Below are 24,586 nucleotides of genomic sequence, written 5' to 3' on the forward strand. Positions count from 1 at the left end.
AGCTAATTAACAAATTATCAAGTAGAAAGATCCAAAATACATTGCTGCTAAAAACTCTTTACTTCTAAAAGTATTTTTTTCAGAAATTAGTTTTTTTCGAAAAATAAACTTTTTAAAAAAAAATTGATGTTTGGACAAATTCATTTGAAAAGTGCTTTGAGATTCAAATTACAAAAAAGAGCAAATATCAATATACTTTTAAAATTATTTTGTAAAGAAAAACATTTTAAATATTTAATATATAACTTTAATTAGAATTTTATTTTAATTAAATTAAAATACACATAATCAAATTATTAATCAATATTGTACATAGATAAGTAAATAAATAAAATATTAATACATTGTTAACATGATGAGTTAAATATAATTAAAAATATCAAGTAAAATAAATTTAAAAACTATTCTGCAAATAAAATCACTAAATACGAAAAATCTTATAATAAAAATAGATAAAGTTCTTCATACATCACAAATTTTTTCAATGAATTTGATTCTAATTTTATCACGCAATATTTTCACAGGAGTAAACAACCTTGTATTTTTTAAGGTCACCCATCTTCTTGTTCGATCTCTATAATAATGTCTTCATTTGCAAAATAGTCTTTATCAGTGGTAGAATATCATCGTATGAAATTATTGTTAGCCATAATAGTTGTAACAAGATGAATTTGACTGTCAAATTTATAAAATAATATATCAAATATAAATAATAAGATATATAAATATAAATAAAATAAAAGGTTTATCATATAAAAAGAAAAAAAAAGAAACTTTTCAATGGAACTTAACAAAACTTATGAAATATGTTAATTAATTATTAAGAGATATAGATAAATATGTAAGTGATATTTTAGTCTTCACAAAAAAATAATTTTCTGTTTTCGTTTCTAATTTTCTTAAAAAAAAGAATTTTTAAGATGCAAAAAAGTTATTTTTACTCGACAGTTAATCAAAATTTTGATTTTTCCAAAAAAAAAAATATTCTTTAACTTTTTTTTTTTACCTCCCAACAATAATATAAAAAAACTCTTGAGTACTTAATATTTTCTCCAACTATTATCATGTGACTTTTCGTTAGTTTCTTTCTTTTCATGATTCTCGTCTTAATTAATAGTTTAGGTTCATAAATATTCAATGGAAAATTGGAAACTAAAAATATTGTAATTTATAACAAATTTAAAGGACTAAAATGTAAATATAGAAAGAGGGAATTATTTTGTACTAACCATCGAAACTAAGGGACTAATTTTGTCCTTTTGTTTCTTATTGACTGCTGCTCAACTGATAGGCTTATCTTTGCACTGGTGTTTCTTGAAATTCTTGATTCTTGATACAGATAAAATTTGCTACTTTTTATATGTTCTTGGGCATTGTCTCTTTATTCTCAATTTCAGTGGTGATGTTTTCAAAATCCCAATTTTGGCTGATGCTTTAAGTGGTAATCAGAGTTACTGATGGCATCGTCAGCCACTTTCAATGTTCCAATTCTTGTTTCTGCCTTTAATAAGACTAGCCATGCGCCTATTTCTTCCAGGCAAGTTTACTTTAGTGTTGTGTGAGTAAATCTCCAAGATAAAGTTTTTCCATGAAAAAAGGTTTGATATGTTTGGTTTATTTGTCATATTTCTACAATTTTAATTTTGTTTGTCTTTGTAAACAAAGACTTTTGGATTTTATGTATGTACCAAATTACTTTTTAATCTCATCGTCTTAATGTGTCATATGTAAAGTTTAAATCACAAAAAAAAAGAGAAGAAAATCACTGGTAGTTACTACCTCCCACTAGTACTAGTGCAAGTACCGGGTATATCTGTCGATCAAGCGTTCGGATAAATAGGAAGAAATCACCTAGTATATTTACCGTGGACTTTCTATGTGAGACCTCATTGTTCTGAATTCACTTTATTAACCACTAGTTTATACTCTGGGATTGAGTCAAGAAGGGCTTGACTCTAAATAGAATTGTCATTTTCTATATAAGTAGTTCGAGAGCTGGAAATGCTACTCATTTACCTGTAACGAGCATGCTTAAAACATTAATGGAGTGGGAAATCTACACCCTGTTCGGTACACCAGCAAATAATTTTTATGAGGAAATATTATTAAACATAGGTATGGTTGAAACAGCGAATATGTTTTAGACTAGTATGTGATCAATATTTTTGCATATGCATAAATGGAGGAAACTGTCTCTGGCTACTCAACTTCAGGACATGTCAAAATGCATGAGGTGAATACATTTTGTGGATATGTTTAAACGTAAATGCAGTCGTGGCTATCCACATTTGTACGCATGAATGCAGGGCATGTAACCTTAGGAAATATCAAAGTTCATGAAATGAATCTGTTCTGTAGATATTTTCTTATGTGTAGCTTCAATACATTATGAATGCTTCCTTTTATTTCATTTCCTTCTGTAGCTTATTAAATATTTAGCTGTTTACATAGTTGAATTTGCAAATGCTAGAAAATGTTTGCTTGTCATTTGATTGCTGAACATCCCAAAGATGTTGATTATCTTTGGGCTTGATTTTTGAATAGTTACCGCAATGTCTGAAAACCTTTTAAGTTCAATCCCTGATCAGCAATTGAATCTTTTCTGACCTTGACATTATGCGGTTTGGCAGGAATTTTATCTTAAGGACTTGTTCACTACCATCACACGTCAGACAAAGATCAATCTGCTGCTTCCAATGCACAGGAAGATCTGGCAGTGTTATTGACTTAGGATGGAAAGAAGTCAAGCAATGGCATTCAAGCCTGAGAGGTTTCTTCATGTGTAAAGTGCAACAACATGATGCTACCAGTGAGGAGAATGAAGAAAATATCTCACAAGCTACTTTGATATGGAGGGCAATCAAATTGCCAATATACTCTGTAGCCTTAATTCCTCTAACTGTAAGTTTTGAAGTCTTCTTTTGGAACATTTTCAACTATATATGTTGTTTGGATTTTGGATGTAAACCTATGTGAATGGCATAATGTGAAGGTAACACCTAACTAGTTTCTTATATTTAATGATATTCAAAATGCAAGCAATCATTACGAGTTCTAATCTTGTGTTACCAAACTATACAAAGGCTACCTGTGGTTTGTTAAATATGTTACTTAAATTGCCTATCAAGAAAAATGTGGTGGATTTTTTTTATATATTTGTTGAGAAGTTTTATTTACAGATCGGAGATGATGCAGAATCGCCATTGTGAATAAACTAAACAAGCTAGCTAGACCTATAACTGCAGCTAGAAGACTATTATAAACAGTATAATAAAATAATAAATTGAACAGCCTGAACTGTTGTCAGGAGCCGGTAAACTTCAATATGTGAGTGATGATGATTACTAGATAGGCGAGATATTTTGTATTCCATTGAAATAACATGATCATGTTACTCAAAAGATTGGAAAGAACAGGAAGACAACTCTGAGGATGTCATTGTTACGTCATTTTTGGTTTTATTTGGAAAAAAAGAAATAGGAGATTTTTCCATTAAAGCTAGAGTGATGTTAGGCTTATAAAAAATTCACCTATATTTATTTATTTTTAGGGTAAAGGGTGAATTCCCTTTTATACGTAGAAGTTTGATTCTGAGTTTAGTTGAGCAAAAAATCCATATTGTTCTTGTTTCTTGGAGCCCATCTATGTTTGGTGTTAGTGGTTTTCACTTGATCTAGCTAAAGAGATTTCCAAAGTGATTCCTTTGGTTTTGTTGTTGTAGTGAATAATTATAGTAAAACTGTCTATGCTTATAGTGAACAAGATTTTGCAGCATCGTCACACTAAAATCTCACTGTTCTTTTGCTCCTCATGAATAGGTGGGGAGTGCAGCTGCTTATTTGCAGACAGGCCTCTTTTCTGCTAGGCGTTATTTTATGCTGTTGGCATCTTCAGTTTTTATTATCACTTGGCTTAATTTAAGGTGTGTGTTTACTGTCTTTGGGAATTCTATCTACTACTTGATCATGGTGGCATGGTGGAAATACTTTGATGTGCTTTCACCATCTAGTCAAAGTTGTCTAGTGCAAGAAGCACTTGATTGAATGACATTTAGATACAATCAAATCCCTCTTCAATCAACAAGATGAAGTCCTTTTAGGTTCATCTTGTTGCAACAATTAATGAATAAGGATAGGGGTAGGACTTTTATATTGGAGGGGTTAGTTCTTGAAAATCTTGTTTTCTTCTCTAGTCCTCTGCTTCTTTTTCCCCCTCTCTTTTCATTTACTTTCATTACATTTTCTTTTCTTCTACCCTTAAGTGTAATCCATGTTGCCTTGGCAAGAATTGTATATTTTGAGATTGTTTCTGAACATATGAGAGAGATATTTGGGCTAACTTGGTAGATGGAAGTGATTAAGCATCAAACCCACTGTTTCTTTTAAAAAAAACTGTGGTGTCTGGGATAGCTCGCGCACACCTCAACTAATTTCAAGGGGTACCTACTATCTCCCACCATTTCAAGTACTAGGCAATTCTGCCCATCAAGGCTTTGATAAATGGGGAAAATCACCTAGTATTTGCCTCCGCAGGGATTTGAACATGAGAGCTTATGGTTCTCTACCCACTTTATTGACCGCTAGCCAACCCTTGACATTGCCTTGGTGCACTATAATAGGAATAATTTTGATTTGTTTTAAAAAGGTTGTACTTTATTATAATGCATGTGGCTCTATTTTTTATGGTTATGTTACAAGTAAGGACTATAATGTCCTTGTTACACATCTTGCACTCTGTATCAATATTTCTGTAATCTGGGCAGCAACGACGTTTATGATTTTGACACAGGAGCTGATAAGGACAAGAAAGAGTCAGTTGTGAACATTGTTGGCAGGTAAAAATTTCTACTGCTGCCATGACAATCGCATTACTATTTTATTTTTTTCCTTTTTTTTTCTTTTTTCTTTATCTTACTTTAATTGAATAGGATGATGTACCATAATTTTCTGAAAATGAAGTGCATGGCTGTGTATATTGAGCTCTTAATTCTTATGCTTGAAATCATTGTCATTGAATACTTGAAGGGGACAGGATAACCTGTATATTGACTAACCTTCAGTCAGACTGCTACTTGTCATAGTTACTAGATTGTGAGTACAAGCTAGATAAGTCAATAACCTGTATCAAGTATGTGCTAGAGTCTTTTGCTGACTAAAAGTATGTGTCAACTAAAATGTTACCTTTCTAAAAAAAGAAGAGGATGTATCAATTAAAGTCACTCTTTCTCAGACTGCTTCCATATTTCAGTTTGTGAATATGAGGTTCCGGTGACTTTTCCAGTATAAGGTTGCCTTAACAATGTGGTCTTGCAATGGCCTTATATTAATTTGTTTGGAATTACTGTTTTAAGGTTGACTCACTTTGCTTTGTAATCTTGGTGTAAGCCGCACAGGAACATTCGTTGCTGCTTGCTTGTTACTTGCCCTTGGCTTCTTGGGGCTTACTTATACATCTGTGGAGGCTGCAAATCTACGTGCTATATTACTATTAGCTTCTGCAATTACTTGTGGTTACATATATCAGGTAATTCAAATAAGGGAAAAGGGTTTAATATACCCCTCAACTTTGTCATTTGGAGCTGATTTACCCCTTTATGAAAGTGGCTCATATATGCCCTTACCGTTATACAAACGGCTCACATATACCCCTGCCGTTACAAAATGAGCTCACATATACCCTTCATTTAACGGAAGTTAAAAAATTAGTTTTAAATTTATATTTTTTACTTTTAATTTTTTTAAAAAAATTATTTAGGGGTATATATGATTCTTTTATCAAAGTTCAAGGTATATTTTAATTTTTTTCATACATAAATCATTTTTTGACTTCTTTTATTATAATTATTTGAGTTTCTTATTCTTATTTTTTTCTTTCATTCCTTAGTTTAAAGAAAAAAAATTTAACTTTTTTTGTCTATATTGTAATTTGATTTTTGTATTCGAAGAAAAAATTTTGGTCATCTACAACAAGTTTTACAAAAATATTAGTGAAACATAAATAAATTTGATTATCAAAATAATAATTCTAAATTAGTCATTGAAATAAAAAAAAGTCAATTTTTTTTTTTTGATGAGGATTAAATTTACTCATAGGGATTATACTTTTTAGAAAAAAATTAGAGGAAAAGGGTATATGTGAGTCATTTGTTTATAAGTAGGGATATAAATGAGTCACTTTTAATAATAAGGGGTATATCAGCTCTAAATGACAAAGTTGAGCTCTAAATGACAAAGTTGAGGGGTATATTAGATTTTTCCCTTCAAATAATTTAGTTCAATGGAATCTTCTATACTTCTGATCCTGCATATATTGCTCCATAAGCAATATTTATTGTTATGGTTAACATAGGAAATTCAACATCTTAATTGAAGTGGAAAAGGTTCTCTTTATAAAGAAGAATTGAACTTCAAATGGTTCATTCTTATAACCCCGCTAATTGCTACAATGCTTGGAAATCGAAGTTTTCGCTTAAAAAATCTCTAATCCAAGTGCAATTAATCAATCTATCATGCCTTAATCTCAATTTCCCATTGGGATAACAGGAAGTAGTCAGCCTTCTTGAACTCTAATTTTTCTCTTCCCTGCTCCTACTTTACTCTTTCACCCTCAGCTGTATCTGTTCAAAGTTTCCCTCGATGGAGCTTGCTCAATACCAACTAGTTTCTTAAAGAAAAGAAAAATAATTTCAGCTGTTTCTATTACAGCACCTGTCTTGTCCTCTTGTTCTCCATGCTAAATTACAAAGATCTTATTTTAATGTTTTTAATAATAAATTAGTGAGCTTCTGTGCTAATCTCTCTCTCTATGCTATATGGGAGATTTATGAGTAATTTTAGTTGTTTATTGTCTCTCTTTCCCCTCAATGTATAAATAATTGGATTCCGTTGCTTCTAACAAATTGTCTTGTAGTGCCCACCTTTTCGGTTAAGTTATCAAGGTCTAGGGGAACCCTTGTGCTTTGCTGCATTTGGTCCTTTTGCTACGACTGCCTTTTACTTGCTTCAAAGCAACACCAGGTTTGTCTTAATATTAGTACTCATATAATGAAGGCTTTTACACATAACTAAATCTGGTTTAATATGCATTTCAGTGAGCTCCCAATCACATATACAACACTTTCAGCATCAGCACTTGTTGGTTTCACAACATCACTTATCCTGTTCTGTAGTCATTTCCACCAGGTAATAAGGTCTCCTTACCTTCCCTGACTCAATCGTTGTGAGAAATAATTTGTTAACCATTGCTTTACCTGTACTTGCAACTCATTCATCTGATACAAAATTCAGGTAGAAGGGGATAAGGCCGTGAGGAAGTTTTCTCCACTGGTAAGTACACCTAGGTCAGACATCAAAAGTTCAAGTAGAAATGAAAGAACTATTGGTCACTTCTATTTTTGCCTCTGAGTTCAGGTTAGGCTTGGTACTGAAGCTGGTTCTAGAGTTGTAAAAGTGGGTGTGGCAACACTCTATTCAGGGATGCTTCTTCTCGGTTTTACTCAAACACTTCCGTTAACATGTATTGTAAGTCCTTATATGGTTTCTTAATGTGGTTACAATAATTAACAATGAGAAACTTCCTTTTCTGTTTATCTGCAACGTACATGTTTTGGGAAGCTTTTGTTCATTTGGTTTTAACCAGAAACAATTTCCTGAACTTGTAGTCACCAAAGAAGTTTACTAAGTTGTGATAAATCTGTTATGGATTTTGTGTTGGCGATTTTAATGTTATCATTTTAACCTTCAAATTATGAATACTTAGATATGTTCCACTATGTAATCCAGTATCAGTTTCTTCCAGATTCTTTGTGCTTTAACAATACCAGTGGGAAAACTCGTAGTTAGCTATGTGGAGAAGAACCATAAGGTGAGTGATGATCTTGTTTTGTTCTTCCACGAAAACATCATCTTGGTCATTGTTGGGGTAATATAGAAAGTGCAACTGTATATCCTCCTCTGACTTATATCTACTTTGCTCCCCCTTTGGGCAATCAATGTTCATTCGAGTCATGATTTTGAACTTCAATTTTTAGGACAAAGCAAAGATCTTTATGGCAAAGTATTACTGTGTGAGACTTCATGCTCTATTTGGAGTGGCTCTGGCTGCTGGCTTGGTAGCTGCTAAAATGGTTGCTAGATATCCTGTTCCAAAACCAATATAGGATTCATCAGGTTAGGCTTATCGTGGTTATAAAACTATTTACCAGAGTGCAGTATGAGTATAGCATTTACGTGAGAACGACTTTTTACTGATTTAGTGGCTACGTCTGATCTCAGGAATACACATTGTCGCTGAGAGACCTGAAAAGCATCAAGGAGCAATTTCTTTTACAAACTCAGTCTCTTTTGAATTCAAATTACAAGATGAACTTTCTACAGAAGGGAATGGAAAAAAGATTCAAAGCTTCTTGGCAATAGCCTGCCTGCTCGATCCAATGGACATTGGATTACTTGAACTGCCCTTAGTTCAGTAAATTTCCAAAATTCTTTTTGAGTGTATTAGACTTGAGCACTAAGAAGAACTTTCAAGAAATGCATGAATGTGATGCATCAATAATAAATTAGTGTTTCCTGATGACAATTAATTAATAATATAGGTTACATTATGTTTGCCTAATGGTGACTGATTTTGCTAAATTTCTATGTTTTAGGTCTTGATTATTCTATTGATTAAAGTAATTAAACTGGCTGATTAAAACAGAGCTACTTCTTTTAAATAAATCATATTAAAGTTTAAAATAAGAAGATTCATATAATTAACTCAACTTGCTCGGAAAAGGGGCATAGTTGTTTGTTTGTAAAATCGAAGATCATTGGACTTTTCGAGTCCAAAACAGACCTTCAAATCATTGACAGGAGACTCCGCCAGTCTCAGGTTTTCAATCAAGTTGGACTCTATTACAAGACAAATTTCAACAGACAAACAAACAGTGTACTGTCATCTTAATTTCTATAACTTCTACAACTGTTGAACTATCATAAGTTCATCCATTGGAATCTTGCTGAAGCATGTTTGCACCACAGCCTGGATAATTGACCATTCAGCCTAATACTAGTTTCTGACCAAGGTTTTATGTTGCTGCTGTATAAGGGACACCCAGTATTACTGACCACGTTCCAGGAATAAGTCCTCCACGAGTTGTATGATCCAACTGAGCACCAAGAAAGATATGTTTATCAGCTTGGGTCCAGCGCTAAGATCCGAGAACATGAGAACGCCGGAGCATTGCATATACTGCTGTTACTTGGTGCTTCATGTGCACATGCACAGTTGAGAATGTGGACTACTTCCTGTTACATTGCAAAAGTGGCAACACAGCTATAGTGAGAGTGCTGAATCGGTTGGAAAGTGAAGGAAGTTTCACAGCCCTAGGGAAGAAGGAAGAAGAGATGTAGGGATACGACAACAACATACCCAGTATATCCCACAAGTGAGGTGATAAATGAAGAAGAGATGTAGCTATAAATTCAAAAAGGAAAACTTTTTTTTTTTTTGAGATGGTAAATTAAACAGAAATGTCATAAAATGTCATGTACTCCTCACAAAAATGTAATGAGATCCCAAACAATTGTATGGCTATTGAAAAAAAATTACACAAACGGTTTTTACTTATCCAAACTTCTGCTTCCAAGTTCCAACCTTTGAAAATGCATGATACAGAAAATTCTATCTTGATTTGAATTTATGATCCCAATTTATTGGTTTAAATACCTTGGGCACTAAGAAAGGTGTGATTATTAACTTGATCGCAGCTCGGGTCCAGTGCTGACAGCTGAGAACATGAGAATGCGAAGGATCAGACATGTCATATGTTAAGAGCTTATACTTAATTTCTCTTACTTTCCAAATGTATTTCAACAAAAAACATGGAAAACACAATGCCCAAAAGCAAGACACAGAAAGAAAGGAAGCTTATGGGCAAATACCAAGGATATAAATTTAAAGATGAACAATAATCACAAAATCCAGATAATTAAAACCAGAAAAAGGACAAAACTAATTAATGGAACAAGGGTTTGAGGGAGAAGTTACATTACCTGGATCCCTACGTGCCAGCAAACGCGCATACTGCAACTCATTGGAAGGACCTTCCTACAAGGTCATGCGAGCCATCAAGGGCCCGCACTTAGGCGGGCCAAATAGCTGTGTATTGAAGTTCATAATTAGCAACCGCTAAATAGATTAACAAACGAATGATTTTTCGCTTTCGAGACGATGAAGGACAAAATCGCATGCAAATCCTATCATACCTTCCCTTCTTTATAACTGCATATACGTTGCTGAATTGATAAACTACCATTTCTACATTCAAAATCTACATCTTTCCTTTACTACTTTCGATACCAAATCTACAATATAAAGTGTGTGATCTCTAGAAAAGCAGTTCTCCCAATCCTTGTTTAACATTGACAGGTTATGGCAGCCTTCTATGTTTGATTGTGGTTGAATCAATGTGTCTCTCATACAAGTGCCTAATGAATGTGACTGTACAAGCTAAGTGGATTGAGATTACAATAGTAATGAATGGAACCTACCAGCTATCATTATCAAAGAAGTGGAGGAATACAAATTCACAAGAAAAATAAATCAATAGAGTACCTTTTTACACCTTAATGCAATAATTACAACCGCTGAGGGGTCACACATTACAATCAATTGGATCAGACAGGACAGAACAACCAAAGAGTACAACTGGCTTGATCATGCGATATGCCAATATATCCTAAAAGAGTGGGCAGTCATTGCACATGGTTCGTGATAGAGATAGATAAAGACCATAACAAAATCTGACCACAATCTTTATAAAGAAATTATCTCTAGGAATAAGTAACGTATTTCCCATTAATGGCATATCTTTTTTATGACATGTGATCTACCGCTGCTGTGATAAAAAAATTTGACAAGTATATTTGGCATATATAGCAATTCTCAAGAAAAGAGATATTCCTAACATGAATATGATTATACTTGGCTTAAAAGAATTGGAGAGACATCCCAGCCTTACTCTGCCCACTTGTTGCATGTCCTCAAGGTCTTCATATAGGAAACAGGCACACACCCTATTCATACCTGGAGGGGCCATTTGGTTTGCGGACTAGTTTATGCAGGGATCATGATGAAGGAGTGTTATGCAATGAATATCAATGTAGGGATTGTTATGAGCTGAATAATTGTCTACTTTGAAAGCAAAGTTTATGCTTCTAGATACTCTTATCCAAGTATCGATAATTACTATTTTTATTCCGTATCCTATCCCACATAAGATAATACACTATATCACACATAATTATGTTGGTATTAGCAATACATACTTTAGTATCACAACAAAAGAGTATTCCCTCCATCTCAAGTTTAAGTGTCGTAGAGCCTGTTTGGATGGACTTGTAGTTTTTGGCTTAGACACAAGTGCTTAAAAGCATTATTTTATCTTACCCAAACACTAGATAAGTGCTTAAAAGCATTATTTTATCTTACCCAAACACTAGATAAGTGCTTAAAACACTTAAAATAAGTCAATCCAAACATGCTCTTACTTTCCTTCTTGATTGTCCTAGAAAGACTGACTCTTTCTATATTAGTAAGTTTTCCAGTTTCAACAATCTACCTGGCAAGTTTAAGACCACAATAAAGACTACACACATTTTTATTTAAGACCACGAGATTCAAAAGTCTCCCTTTGTTTCTTAAACGCTGTGCTTACTCAAACCAAGACACTTAAATTGGGACGGAAGGAATATTTGTTATGCATAGTTTTACACCGGAAATTAAATTAGCAGTACAGAGTTTTATGTTGCAAATCAAACATAGTATATCAGACATGTAGAAATTTGTGTGCGGTGATACTTTCTTATGTTATCAACCAAACAATCCCTGACTACATATTCTCTAAAAATTTCTGGACAGAGCTGAATCAGATAACTTGTTTTGAAGCCTACTAACTTCCTGTCTGCATAGTGCTCAACCAGGAAACTAAGAAGTCCATATTTGCCTGTGTAATCTCCTTGTAGATTAGTCTCCTTTATCAAAAACACACTAGTGTATTAAGCAATTCTTATTTGTTCACCAAGGAGGGAAGGCCAAATGAGCATCTAATCAGCTATTAGAGTATATCAAGAAACAACAATTATCATTTTATTGAATAAATGCCATGAAAAGAATATAATTGTTACCAAATCAAAAACATAGAAAGACGAGAAATGACATGAAAAAAGAAATAAAGGAGTATCAGTCAGAAGCTAACTATGTAATCTTATGTGCTGAAATAATCTACATTCACTTTTCTCTCCTCATGTCTTCTGTTGCAGATGACTTACATTTCCATTATAAGGACACATAATACTTTAAATATAAAAAGACACACACACATACATATATACATTATATATGTAAACACACACAAACATACACACATAGCAATTGAAGAGGCATTTATGTACCAACCTGAAAGAGCAATATGTACATTTGACAATGCAATAATATGCTTCAAACCTTGCAAACCACTATCACCACTCAGCACAGATAACACCTTGAACGTCTGGGGCTCATAGCAAATAAATGCACTACTTAGAAACACCTTCTTTGTAATTGCATGCCATCAGATTCAAGTGTTGTCGCCCTAAACCAACAGATTGACTCATCTTGCATTAAAGTGAATTGTGGCCTTTGCAAGTGATGTGTTTTCCTAACCATTTGTTAAGAACACAAGATTATCTTTAATACGAGACAAGTATATTTGTTGCTTAAGGCTATTATCAACCTTGAACCAATGTCTCCATATCATTTTACTCTTCTTTGAAAATACAACCCCCATTGTCTGCAGTTCCTTTTTCAACTCCACACCCTATGAACCAATATAATTGGTTAAAAGTAATAACTACATGCATTTTATTAGACAAAAAGTTAAAAGTTCAACAAAATTGGGACCAAAGAAAATGATAGTTTCTTTGAAGAAAAGCAGCAACTTAATCTTTTGTTTCAGATGTTTTCTGTCCGTCTATACAATGCAGAAAATTATTTCCAAAACTGAAATCTAGGTAGACTTCTAACACATTCTTGATTCACAAACAAAATATATTTTGCACATTCTTCACATGTAAAATTTATTTACTCCCAAAATTGCAATACCTAGATTCAGTATGGAAGTCACTGCTAAGGAAGAATGGGTCCGAGGAATGTAGCCTGACCCGGATGGATACAAATGGCTAGTGTTGCGACGCCACCCGCCACGGTAAAGGGTCTTCTAGGGTTTTGACATAGTCGATTTGGGGGGAAAACCGGGTCATGGACTCTTTGTGTTTCTCGGTTGTTGCCTTGTTGGGTTATTATAGCCCATTGGGAAAATTATGCAACAAAGCAAACTTGTACTATTTAATTATGGGCAACTTTCACATATAGCAAACAAAAAAATCATATTTGTATAATATAGCAAACTTTGCATAATTGCGCTCCATAGCAAACATAAAAACTGTATGATTCGCTATACATATAAAAGTGTATAATTCGCTGGCCTAAATTGTATAATTCGCTGGCCTATTTGGCTGCAATTGTATAATTAGCTTTGCATACAGTTGAATCGAATTAAAATGTATGTATATTGCATAATTATAAGTGTAGAGCAAGAAGATATATGTTTTTCTCGCTTTATACAAAAACAGAAACACAAATATATACACTTCTGTTGTATAAAGCTAGAAAAATTTGTATTTCACTGCAATTGTATAATTCACAATTGTATAATTCTTTGGCCTTTTTCTCTGCAATATTTGAAGTAAAATGTTTGTAAATTATATAATTAAGAGTATAACACAAAGATATACATTTTTGCATGTGTATATACAATTTTCTCTCGCTTTATACAAAACAGAAACAGAAATTATACACTTCTGTGTATAAAGCGAGAGAGGCGAGAATGGGAGAGTGGCGAGCGAGACTTCTGGGAGAGAGACGCCTGGCAAATTTTTGCCAACGTTTGCTATGGAGCACAATTAAATCAAACCCTAGCCATTCCATTTAATTTAGGTTATTAGTTTGCTATTTTATACAATTTTCCCTATAATTATTTATTATCGGTATAGTTTGTTATAATTACTATTTGCCATTAATATTATACATTAATTATGTAAACTGACTTTGAATTTTTATAATTAGTCATGTTTGTATATGTATAATTCGCAGAATATACAAATACATATGTATAATATACAATTATTTAACCTATATACATATACAATTCATCACTCTCTGACCTCTCTTGCTCGCCTCTCTCCTCCCTCTCCCTATCTCGCTTGCCCTATATACAAATATATATGTACTATACAATTATATACATATATAATTCATCTCTCTCTCACTCTATGCCCTCTCTCGCCTTCGTCTCTCTCCTCCCTCTCCCAGTCTCGCTCTCCTCTCTCCTCCCTCTTTCAATTTCTCTTGCCATATATACAAATACATATGTATAATATACAATTATCTAAAATTCACCTTTCTCCCACTCTTTTCTCCCTCTAGCCTCTCTCCTCTCTCTCCCAGTCTCGTTTGTCTCTCTCCTTCGTATAACATGTAGTTACAAATTGTAATTATCAAACTATAGTCATGAAGAGTAATTAATTATTTTTAAATGGCTATATGTGAAAGTTTTCTAAAATAGCCGAATGAATCGGGTTATGGATTTCTGGACCATGGATTGTGGATTTGTAGGTCTGTTCAAGAATTCAATTGACCTAAATGGCCCTAAACATAAAATGTTATTATAGGAAAGAATTAACAATGTCCTTATACTAGGTAAAATTGAGCAAAAATGCACTCAATTAATAGTTTGGTACAAAAAAAAATTCCACTACTAGTTTGATCTAAATTTATTATACTTAATAATCAAAAATGTTTTTTTTCTAACTATATTAGTAGTGTTTTTTTCTTTTTAAACATACTCTATTTCTAATTTTAAAAAAATATTATTTATTAAAGAATCCAATTATTATTATTTTCTTTTAAAATAACTTTAGCTTATAAATAAGAAGAAAACATATTTTTCTTCTTAATCTCGTTTTAACAATTCTCCATGTACCTTTTTAATTAATCATGGTAATTCTATCATTAATTTTCTTTAGATAATGATAACAAAATTATTAATCTTTTATGAATTGAATTAGAACAAATATTTACTAATTTAAAAAACCATTATTACAAAAAGAATGTATTTGAAAAGAAAATTGAAAAAAATAATAGTATTTTTAATCCATTAATTAATAATAGAAGCATTTTTGGATGAAACTATTAACAAAAAGTACATTTTAGACTAAGCTGCTAACTAGGGACATGTTTATTTTACATGATTTAAATGTATTTTTTACCATTTTCCCTAAATTATATAGTCTTATGGAGAATTTTATGTTTTACACAATTGAAACTTAATTGTGTGTGATTATTTTTGAGTTTCACGAGTTGATTGACCCAAATCTTGTACTTTTGGATTTATAAGTTTTTTAGTCTTGTGTACGTTAGTTTTAAGATTGACATGTAGAGGTTGATTTATAATTTGGTCGTGTTTTTCTTTAAAAAATTAAAATAGATCGTCGACTTAACTTATATAAATAAATTTTTTTTGAAGAATAAAACTAAAATAGATCATCCGACTTTAACTTTTTTATATAATTGCAATATAAATCTTAATCCATGAAATTTGCAACATACATTGCAAAAAGTGCAAAACAAAATAAAAATATAACAATCTTTTTGACTTAGAATGAACAAGCCTTTACCTAGCTGGTAACCATAATTACATTTAGTGAATCTGTTCTAATTTTTTGTGGTTCAACCAGCTCGATTAAATTCACATCTAAAATGCTTAATTTGGCTATGGATTTGTTCGAAAAGTAAGATCTCTGATCTCACTTTTTTTTCCCCCTTTTAGGTTTAAATTCTAGCACAAGTTTAATTTTTGGTTATCATAATATTCATGTATTTCGAAATTAATATTTTCATGCACCAAGCTTTTTAAGCTCCAAGTCCACTACGTTTTATATTCATATTATGGAAATATTTTAAATGTACACGGTGTGGCGAAGATTTTTATTTATTATGAAGTGGTTCATATATTTCATTATATAAATTGAGAATTAAGTCGGAAGAAGAAAAAAAGCAACTTTATTTCTCTTCTTTTATTTCTTGATAGATTTTTCCATTGATTGAAGTAACACTGCTTCGATTAAATCAAAGCTACTATTTTTTTTTACTAATATTAGATCAGATCAAGGGGGGTTTAAATCAACCTGCACGGTGAAGATTTATGTAACTAACCCAACTTGCTCAGGAAAGGATCATAGTTGTTCATTGGACTTTTTGACTCCCAAACGGGCCTTAAAATCACTGATTGATAAGAGACTCCGCCAATCTGAGGTTCTAATTTCAATACCTTTTACAACTGCAGTAAGTTTATCCATCGGAATCTTGCTTACAGAAAGCAAGTTCGCAACCACAGCCTGGATAATTGCCAATTCAGCCTAATCCAGTATTACTGACCAGGCTCCAGGAAAAAGTCCTCTCATTTATACCACGACTTGTCCGAGAAGATGAGTATGCGAAGGATCACATATACAGCTGTTACTTGGTGCTTCATGTGCAATTGCACAATTGACAATGTGGACTGCTTCCTGTTACATTGCAATAGTAGCAACACAGCAATGGTGAGAGTGCTGAATTGGTTTGGAAAACAGAGGACTATGTCAGGCACAACAAAAGAAGGTTTCACAGCCCTAGGGAAGAAGGAAGAAGAGATGGAGGGATACGACAACAACATACCAAATATAATCCCACAAAGTAGGGTGATAAATGAAGAACAATGCTTGTTCCAACCTAAGCAAACGCCGTGAAAGGTGTGTTTATTAGCTTGGTCTGCAGCTTCAGTCCAGTGCTGACAGCCGAGAACACGAAGGATCAGAATGTGTCAGCTTTCACCTGGTGCTTCATGTGCAAAATCACAGTTGAGAATGTAGGCTACTTCCTGTTACATTGCAAAGTGGCAATACAACTGCGGTGAGAGTGTTGAATTGGTTTAGACTACACTGATGCCAGGAACAACAAAGAAAGTTACACAGAAAGGCCTTGGGAGAAGGAAAAAGAGATGTAGGGCTATAAATGGCTATAAATTCAAAAGAAATGTTATGAAATGTCATATATTCCTCTCACCAATGTTGTGATATACCAAACAATTGTATGGCTATAAATTCAAAAGAAATGTTATGAAATGTCATATATTCCTCTCAACAATGTTGTGATATACCAAACAATTGTATGGCTATAAATTAAAAAATAATAATCTCATACTGTTTTCACTTGGCCAAACTTCTACTTCCAATTTACAACCTTTGAACGCATGATACAGAAAACAATTTTATTCTAATTTGGATGTGTGATCCCAAATTTATTGGTTTAGATACCTGGAGCACCAAGAAGGATATGTTTATTACCTTGGGTCGCAACTTGGGTCCAATGCTGACAGCCGAGAACATGAGAGCGTGAAGGATCACATCTGTCAGCTGACGCATGGTGCTTCATGTGCAAATGCACGGTTGATAGTGTGGACTACTTCCTGTTACATTGCAAAAGTGGTAACACAGCTATGGTGAGAGTGCTGAATAGGTTCGGAATACAGTGGATGGATGATGTAAGGCTCAATAAAGAAAGTTACACATCTAGGTCTGGGAGGGAAGGAAGAAGAGATGTAGGGCTATAAACTAAAAGGAAATGTTAAGAAATGTCATATACTCCTCCCAGAAATGTTATACATTAAAAAGAACTTGATACAGTTCTCATTTAGGTTCTAATCTTTATATACATAATACAGAAGATAAAAAAAAATTGATAATGGTAACTAATACAGGAAGACAATTCTATTTCAATTTTAAAATGTAGGTCCTGCATTTATTGGTTTTGATACCTTGAGCACCAAGAAAGGTGTGTTTAATTGCTTGATTCCCAGATGGTATACCTTGAGCACCAAGAAAGGTTGTTTAATAGCTTGGATTTGTCACTCGGGCAGCACCAAGAAGGTTTGTTTGATTGCTTGAATCACAGGTGGGATAGCACCAAGAAAGGTGTGTTTAATTGCTCGATTCACAGATGGGATACCTCGAGCACCAATAGTGGTTGTCTAATAGCCTGGATTTGTAACTCAGGCAACAAGAAGAAGGGTTTGTTTGATTGCTTGAGTCACAGGTGGGATAGCACCAAGAAAGGTGTGTTTAATTGCTTGGATCGCAGATGGGGAGGGGTGCTGACAGCCAGGAACCTGAGAAAGCAAAGGATCACACAAGTCAATTGTCTGCTGGTGCTTCATGTGAAATGTGCTACTTCCTGTTACATTGCAATAGGCAACACAGCTGTGGTGGGAGTGTCAAATTAGTCCAGATTACAGTGAATGATGCCAAGCACACAGCTGGGATGTTCTTCATTAGCACTAATGTGGATCTATAGGAAACAGGTATATGAGAGCTTAAATGATGTAAAAACTGACTTTGCACATATGAGGAATGCATTGTGTTTCTAACTTTGTGCATCCATGAGGTTCCGGCTGTATGGATAGTGTCGTTCTCTAATATTTGGTAAACTTGTGGTATACAGAGTTCATTAATGGAATTAAAGACAAAACTATTTCGAATCTGAGACATGTTAATAACCGATATACTATAACTTTACATCGTCACACATTGTCATCAAGGGGTGTGGTAAACAGAATTTTGTGAAGAGGCTGCTGCAACAAATTTCATACCAATCCAGGCTGAATGACAGGATGACAATGTTGAAGGACACTAAGGACAAATGTGGCCAAAAAATAATTATTTTCTACATTTGCGTTGTCAGACCTTTAAGGTTAGCAGACATGATAAATCAGAAAATTTATGAAGAATCACTGCTTATATCCAGGAGACAAGTTCCTTTCGGTATTAGAATTAACCAATCTGGATTTCAGTCAATCATCTTTGAAGGATTAAAAAACTAGATGTTATTTATATGAGGTAAAAACCAATTAATATTTTATAACAGGAAAAAATAGGAAAATTGGCAAATAATAAGTCAGATGAGCCGATGTCAGCAGGTATAAAGCATGTTCTTTTTGCTAGCTATGTTGTATTTAAAAATGTCAACTATGTTAAACATCTAAAAGAGAAATTTAGAACACCGCCATAGGATTAGCTTTGAGATCTTATCCAAGATTCTCAGAACAAGAAACAAGAATCTTATCATTTAAAATCAGCGAAGAAACAAATCCATATACCATCAAACATTCACCGACTATCCAAATCATTCAAGATAAACCCAGATTGAGAGCAGAACCAGTGAAAACTTCTAATATTTGGGTCAACAAAACCGTTCAATTAGTCAGTACATGCCTTTTCTGTTCTTGTTCAGATGAAGCTTTTTAACTGAGGTTTAAGATAGATGTCGTACTGGAACTAAAAGAATGAAGACGTTCAAAATAGATGCACAAGAAGGGAAAATAAGAACCAAAAGCTTTTATTGAAACTGGTAAATCTGAAAGAAGAACGAGAAACTTCATATGTGTTAAGAGCTTATACTTAATTTAGTTCTCTTTCTTTCCAAATGTATTTCAACAAAAATAAGAAAAACATAACGCCCAAAGGTAAGAGACAGAAAGAAAGGAAACTTATAGGCATATACCAAGGATATAAAGTGAAGGATGAACAATTATCATAAAAATCAAAGAAAATGAAAACCAGAAAAAGGACAAAACTAATATAATGGAACAAGGGCTTGAGGGAGAAGTTACATTACCTGGATCCCTACTTTCCAGCAAACGCGCAGACAAGATTTGCAGCATACTGCAACTCATTGGAAGGACCTTCCAACAAGGTAATGTGAGCCATCAAGGGCCCGCACTTAGGCGGGCCCCATAGCTGTGTTGAAGTTCATAAGTAGAGACCGCTAAATAGATTAACAAAAGAACGGTTTTTTGCTTTGCAGACGATGTGGGAGAAAACCGCATGCAAATCCTATCATACCCTCCCTTCTTTATAACTGCATACACATTGCTGAATTAATAAACTACCATTTCTACATCTTTCTTTTACTCTTTTTGATACCAATATAAATTGTGTGATCTCTAGAAATGTGATTCTCCCAATCCTTGTTTCAGATTGACAGATTATAGCAGCCTTCTACATGGATTATGGTTGAATTAATCTCTCTCATACAAGTGCCTAATAAGTGTGACCGTACAAGTCAAGTCGATAGTCATTGAGAATTACAATAGTAATGAATGGAACTGACCAGCTACCATTATCCTAAAAGTGCCAAACATCAGGAATACAAATTCACAAGAAAATAGATCAATAGAGTACCTTTTACACCCTAATGTAAATAATTACGACCACTGAGGGGTCACAAATTACCATCAATATGATAATACTTGGCGTAAAAGAGTTGGAGAGACATTTGACCAAGAGACCTGCCAGTCTTACTGCCCACTTGTTGCATGTCCTCAAGGTCTTTGTATAGGAAATGAGCACACACTACTCATACCTCGAGGGGCCATTTGATTGTTATCAGCTGAATATTTGTGTACTTTAAAAGCAATATCTATGCTTCTAGATACTCTTATCCAAATTACTTTTTTTATTCCATATCCATGATCTGAATTGCACATAATTATGTTAGTATTAGCCATACATAGTTAGTACTACAACAAAAATGGTACTCCCTCCATCCCAATGTTATGTGTCTTAAAGCCTGTCTGGATGGACTTATAGTTTTTGGCTTAAAAGCACATTTGTTATGATTCAAAAGTCTCCCTTTGTTTCTTAAACTCTATGCTTAGTCAAACCAAGACACTTAATTGGGAGGGAGGGGATTTTGTTATGCATAGTTTTACACCGGAAATTAAATTAGCAATACAAAGTTTTATGTTGCAAACCAAACATAGTATATTAGACATGCAGAATTTTGTGTGCAATGATACTTTCTTATGTGGCCAACCAATCAACCTCTGATTATATATTCTCAAAAAAATTCTGGACAGAACTGAATCAGATAACTTGTTTTGAACTCTACTAACCTCCTGTTTTGCATATTGCCCAACCAGGAAACTAAGAAGTCCATATTTGCCTGTGTAATCTCCTTGTAGAGTAACACTAGTTTATCTCCTTTATAAAAAACACGCTAGTGTAATAAGCGATTCTTATTTGATCACCAAAGGAAGAGCCTGAGAAAAGGCCAAATGAGCATCCAATCAGCTATTACAGTATATCAAGAAACAACAATTATCCATTTATTGAATAAATGCCGTGAAAAAAAATAATGGCGATCATATCTAAAACGAAGAAAGATAAGAAATGACATGAAACAAGAAATAAATGAGTATCGGTCAGAAGATAACAATGTAAATCTTATCTTCTGAAATATACCTTCACTTTTCTCTCCTTGTATCGTTATAAGGATATATAATATTTTAAATATAAAAAGACACACACACAAACATACACATATAGCAATTAAAGAGGCATTTATGTACCAAACTGAAAAATCAGTATGGCCCTTTACATTTGACAGTGCAATAATGTGCTTCAAACCTTGCAATAAATGTAAAATACTACTTAGAAACATATCCATCACTTAAACCTGAGGCTTTTGCAAGTGATCCGAAAACTAATTCTAATTGTTCAAATGGACACTTTGAAAATGTGAATCAACCATAGAATTAGAAGCATTCGAATTGGTTTTCCTAACCAATTGTTAAGACCACAGCATTTTCTTTAACACGAGACAAGTCTATGTGTTGCTTATGGTCATTAGCAACCTTGAATCAATATCTCCATGTCCCTTTACTCTTCTTTGAAATTACAAACCCCATTGTCTCCATTTCCTTTTTCAGCACCACACTCTATAAATCAATATAATCAGTCAAGAAATAACTCCATACATTTTATTTAGACAAAAAATTAAAAGATCAATAATGCAAAATTGGGACCAAAGGAAATATAGAAAATCATAGTTTCTTGAAGTTCTTGAAGAAAAGCAGCAACTATATCTAATTTTTCGGATTGTTTTCTTCCTGTCTATATACAATGAAGAAAATTATTTCCAAAATTGAAATCAATGCAGACATTTTCACATTCGTGATTCACATACAAATCTATTTACTCCCAAAATTGCAATACCTAGATTCGGTATGGAAGCCACTGCTAAAACTGAAGGAAGAACTGGTCCGATGAATGTACCCTTACTCGGATGGATACAAATGGCGATGCGACCCGCCACGAGAAACGGTTTATTAGGGTTTTGACAGAGTTGATTTGGGAAAATACCCGGGGTATGGACTTCTGGCCCACGGATCGTGGATGCTTGCCCAAGAATTCAATTGACCTAAATGGCCCCAAACATTATGATATATACGGAAAATGATTTTTAAAAAAATGTTGTGTGAAGCCGAATAAAAATACCCTTAATTAATAGTGTTTTGATTCAAATATATTTTTGTTGTCAATAATTTGGTCTAAAAATGTCCAAACTATTAAATATAGTTTGATGCAAAAACACCTTTATTATTTACTTACCGGTAAAAAGATAAAATTCATTCTGTCCACTTTTATTTGTCATGTTGCGATTTTTTCAGAAGTCAATTTGATTAATTTTTAAAGTTAAATTAGAATACGTTAATTCAATATTAGATATTCAAAAACTATACGAAAAATAATAGAAATTATAAATTTTGCATATCAACATGATAAAATTATACATCATAAAATATTAATCAAAGTTTTTATAATTTGACTCTAAAAAAAACCATAACAATTAGTAATTTTTCTTTCTTCTTAAAAAATATTTTCTTAGATAAAAATATTACTATTGAATAACCTAATTGCTATTTTCTTTTCGTTTAAAATCACTTTAGCTAATAAATAAGTGAGAAATAATCTTTTTTTTCTTTAATCTCTTTTTAATAATTAAAACATAATAATTTCATTTACCATTTAAAATCATAACATATGTCATATATATAATATCATGATAATTTTATTATTTATTTTCATTTAAGTAACAATAAAGAATTCCATAATAAATTTTAAAAAATTATGTCTTGACCTTTTCTGAATCGGAGTAGAATAAACATTTTAATATTTTTTTAAAAACCATCACTTGGAAAAGAATGTTGTTAAAAAGGCAAAAAAAAAAATGAAAAATAGCATTTTTGACTCATTGTAAGTAAGAGATATTTTTGTATTAAATTATTGACCGTAATAATATTTTAGACTAAGCTGCAAAGTGACATTTCTTATTCAATTTCGCATAGTTATGATTTTTTTTTTATCCTTTTACATAATTTTGTATAATTTTGTGCAGAATTTCATTATGTATTTTATATGATCGGAACTTGATTATTATGGCTATTTTTCTGTTACACAAGTAGATTGACTCAAATGTTACACTTTTGGATTCACAAGTTTTATAATTTTGTATTATATTACTTTTTGAGATCGAAATATAGTGATTGATTTAGGAAAAAAGGTCAGAAATAGTGCAGGGTATAGAATGATCACTCAATTATGCACTCTTCTGAGAGAAGAGTGTATAGTTGAGTGACAATCTGAGGTATTAACTCCACTATTTAGCTAGCGTTTGCTCATAGATATTCAAATATTTTTGGCAAATATTATTTGGATGAAAATTTGGGTGAAATTTTACCATGTGTTTGGCCATAAAATTTGAGAAACATATTTCATTTTTTTTAAGAAATATGATTTATATCCATAAGTTTTTAAAACTATCAAACTAACCATAAATTTGTATTACATAGCACAATAGAAATCTCACGTAACAAGATTTATGACTTCCGCAACAAATCAACAAGAATCATTACAGTAAATATTCGTAATGATTTATGACTTCCCAATTTATATTCAATCATGTATCTTTTTTTAAAAAAAAAATAAGAAAATACATGAGATAAATACGAAATACTACAAAATTGTATAAATAAAAGTTTGAAGAATAAAACTAAAATAGGCGTCGACTTAAAAAAGAGTTTTTATGTAAAATATATAATTATGTAGTTCTTTTAATAAATGTAAAAGAATTAGATACTTTAATCATCATAAAATGCAAAAATGTATCATCTTTTTAAATTTAGATGGAATGAACAAGCCTTTATCTAGCTGGTAACTATTACTTACTTTTGATGCATCTGTTCTAATATTTTGTGGTTCAACCATCACAATTAAATTCACATCTGAGATGCTAAATTTGGCTATGGATTTGTCCCAAATAATAACATCCCACCTTAACTTGTCTTCTTCACGTTTAAATTATAGTACTAATTTAATTTAATTTCCTTTCTTTACGTTTAAATTACGATACTAATTTAATTTTTGATTCTCATAATATTCATCTATTTCGAAATTCTTCGATCGGATGAAGAATTCATTATTAACCTAGCTTTTAAAGCTCCACTATGTTATATTCATATTATGTAAATATTTTAAATGTACACGGTTTGACAAACATGTTTATATATATATATATATATGAAGTGGTTCATATATTACTTTTAAAAAAAAAGGAGATTAAGGCAATTGGA

The 24,586-nt window shown here is 32.6% G+C and overlaps 1 protein-coding gene and 2 long non-coding RNA genes across 6 annotated transcripts; 1 reads left to right on the forward strand and 2 right to left on the reverse strand.

The window, feature by feature from the left end:
- The first annotated feature begins 1,230 nt into the window (after positions 1–1,230).
- On the forward strand, positions 1,231–8,613 carry LOC101248721 (2-carboxy-1,4-naphthoquinone phytyltransferase, chloroplastic). Of its 2 annotated transcripts, none has more exons than XM_004230511.5 (12): positions 1,231–1,537; positions 2,631–2,901; positions 3,819–3,922; positions 4,763–4,834; positions 5,385–5,523; positions 6,910–7,016; positions 7,091–7,181; positions 7,287–7,325; positions 7,410–7,520; positions 7,798–7,863; positions 8,030–8,168; positions 8,274–8,613. In XM_004230511.5, the coding sequence occupies exons 1-11, from the start codon at positions 1,458–1,460 to the stop codon at positions 8,156–8,158; spliced, it is 1,209 nt and encodes a 402-aa protein (XP_004230559.1). In that variant the 5' UTR covers positions 1,231–1,457; the 3' UTR covers positions 8,159–8,168; positions 8,274–8,613. The 2 variants fall into 2 exon arrangements, 1 of the variants encoding a protein (XP_004230559.1); XR_011211820.1 differs by having other exon boundaries at positions 1,248–1,537; positions 7,788–7,863.
- Positions 8,614–8,722: 109 nt separating this feature from the next.
- On the reverse strand, positions 8,723–13,322 carry LOC101249866 (uncharacterized). Its single transcript, XR_182383.5, has 5 exons — positions 13,123–13,322; positions 12,439–12,838; positions 10,035–10,140; positions 9,709–9,769; positions 8,723–9,287 (listed from the first exon to the last, which is right to left on the reverse strand). It is a non-coding gene; the product is annotated as an uncharacterized lncRNA (long non-coding RNA).
- Positions 13,323–16,117: 2,795 nt separating this feature from the next.
- LOC101250746 (uncharacterized) lies at positions 16,118–22,371 on the reverse strand. 3 transcript variants are annotated; one of them, XR_003244214.2, is made up of 7 exons: positions 22,170–22,371; positions 21,068–21,214; positions 19,789–20,031; positions 17,933–18,283; positions 17,463–17,584; positions 16,795–16,996; positions 16,118–16,646 (listed from the first exon to the last, which is right to left on the reverse strand). It is a non-coding gene; the product is annotated as an uncharacterized lncRNA (long non-coding RNA). The 3 variants fall into 3 exon arrangements; XR_182385.5 differs by having other exon boundaries at positions 19,789–20,646; XR_739174.4 differs by lacking the exon at positions 19,789–20,031 and having other exon boundaries at positions 22,170–22,367.
- Positions 22,372–24,586: the final 2,215 nt, after the last annotated feature.

Source organism: Solanum lycopersicum, chromosome 1 (assembly GCF_036512215.1).
Source record: "Solanum lycopersicum chromosome 1, SLM_r2.1".
Taxonomy (NCBI): Eukaryota; Viridiplantae; Streptophyta; class Magnoliopsida; order Solanales; family Solanaceae; genus Solanum; species Solanum lycopersicum.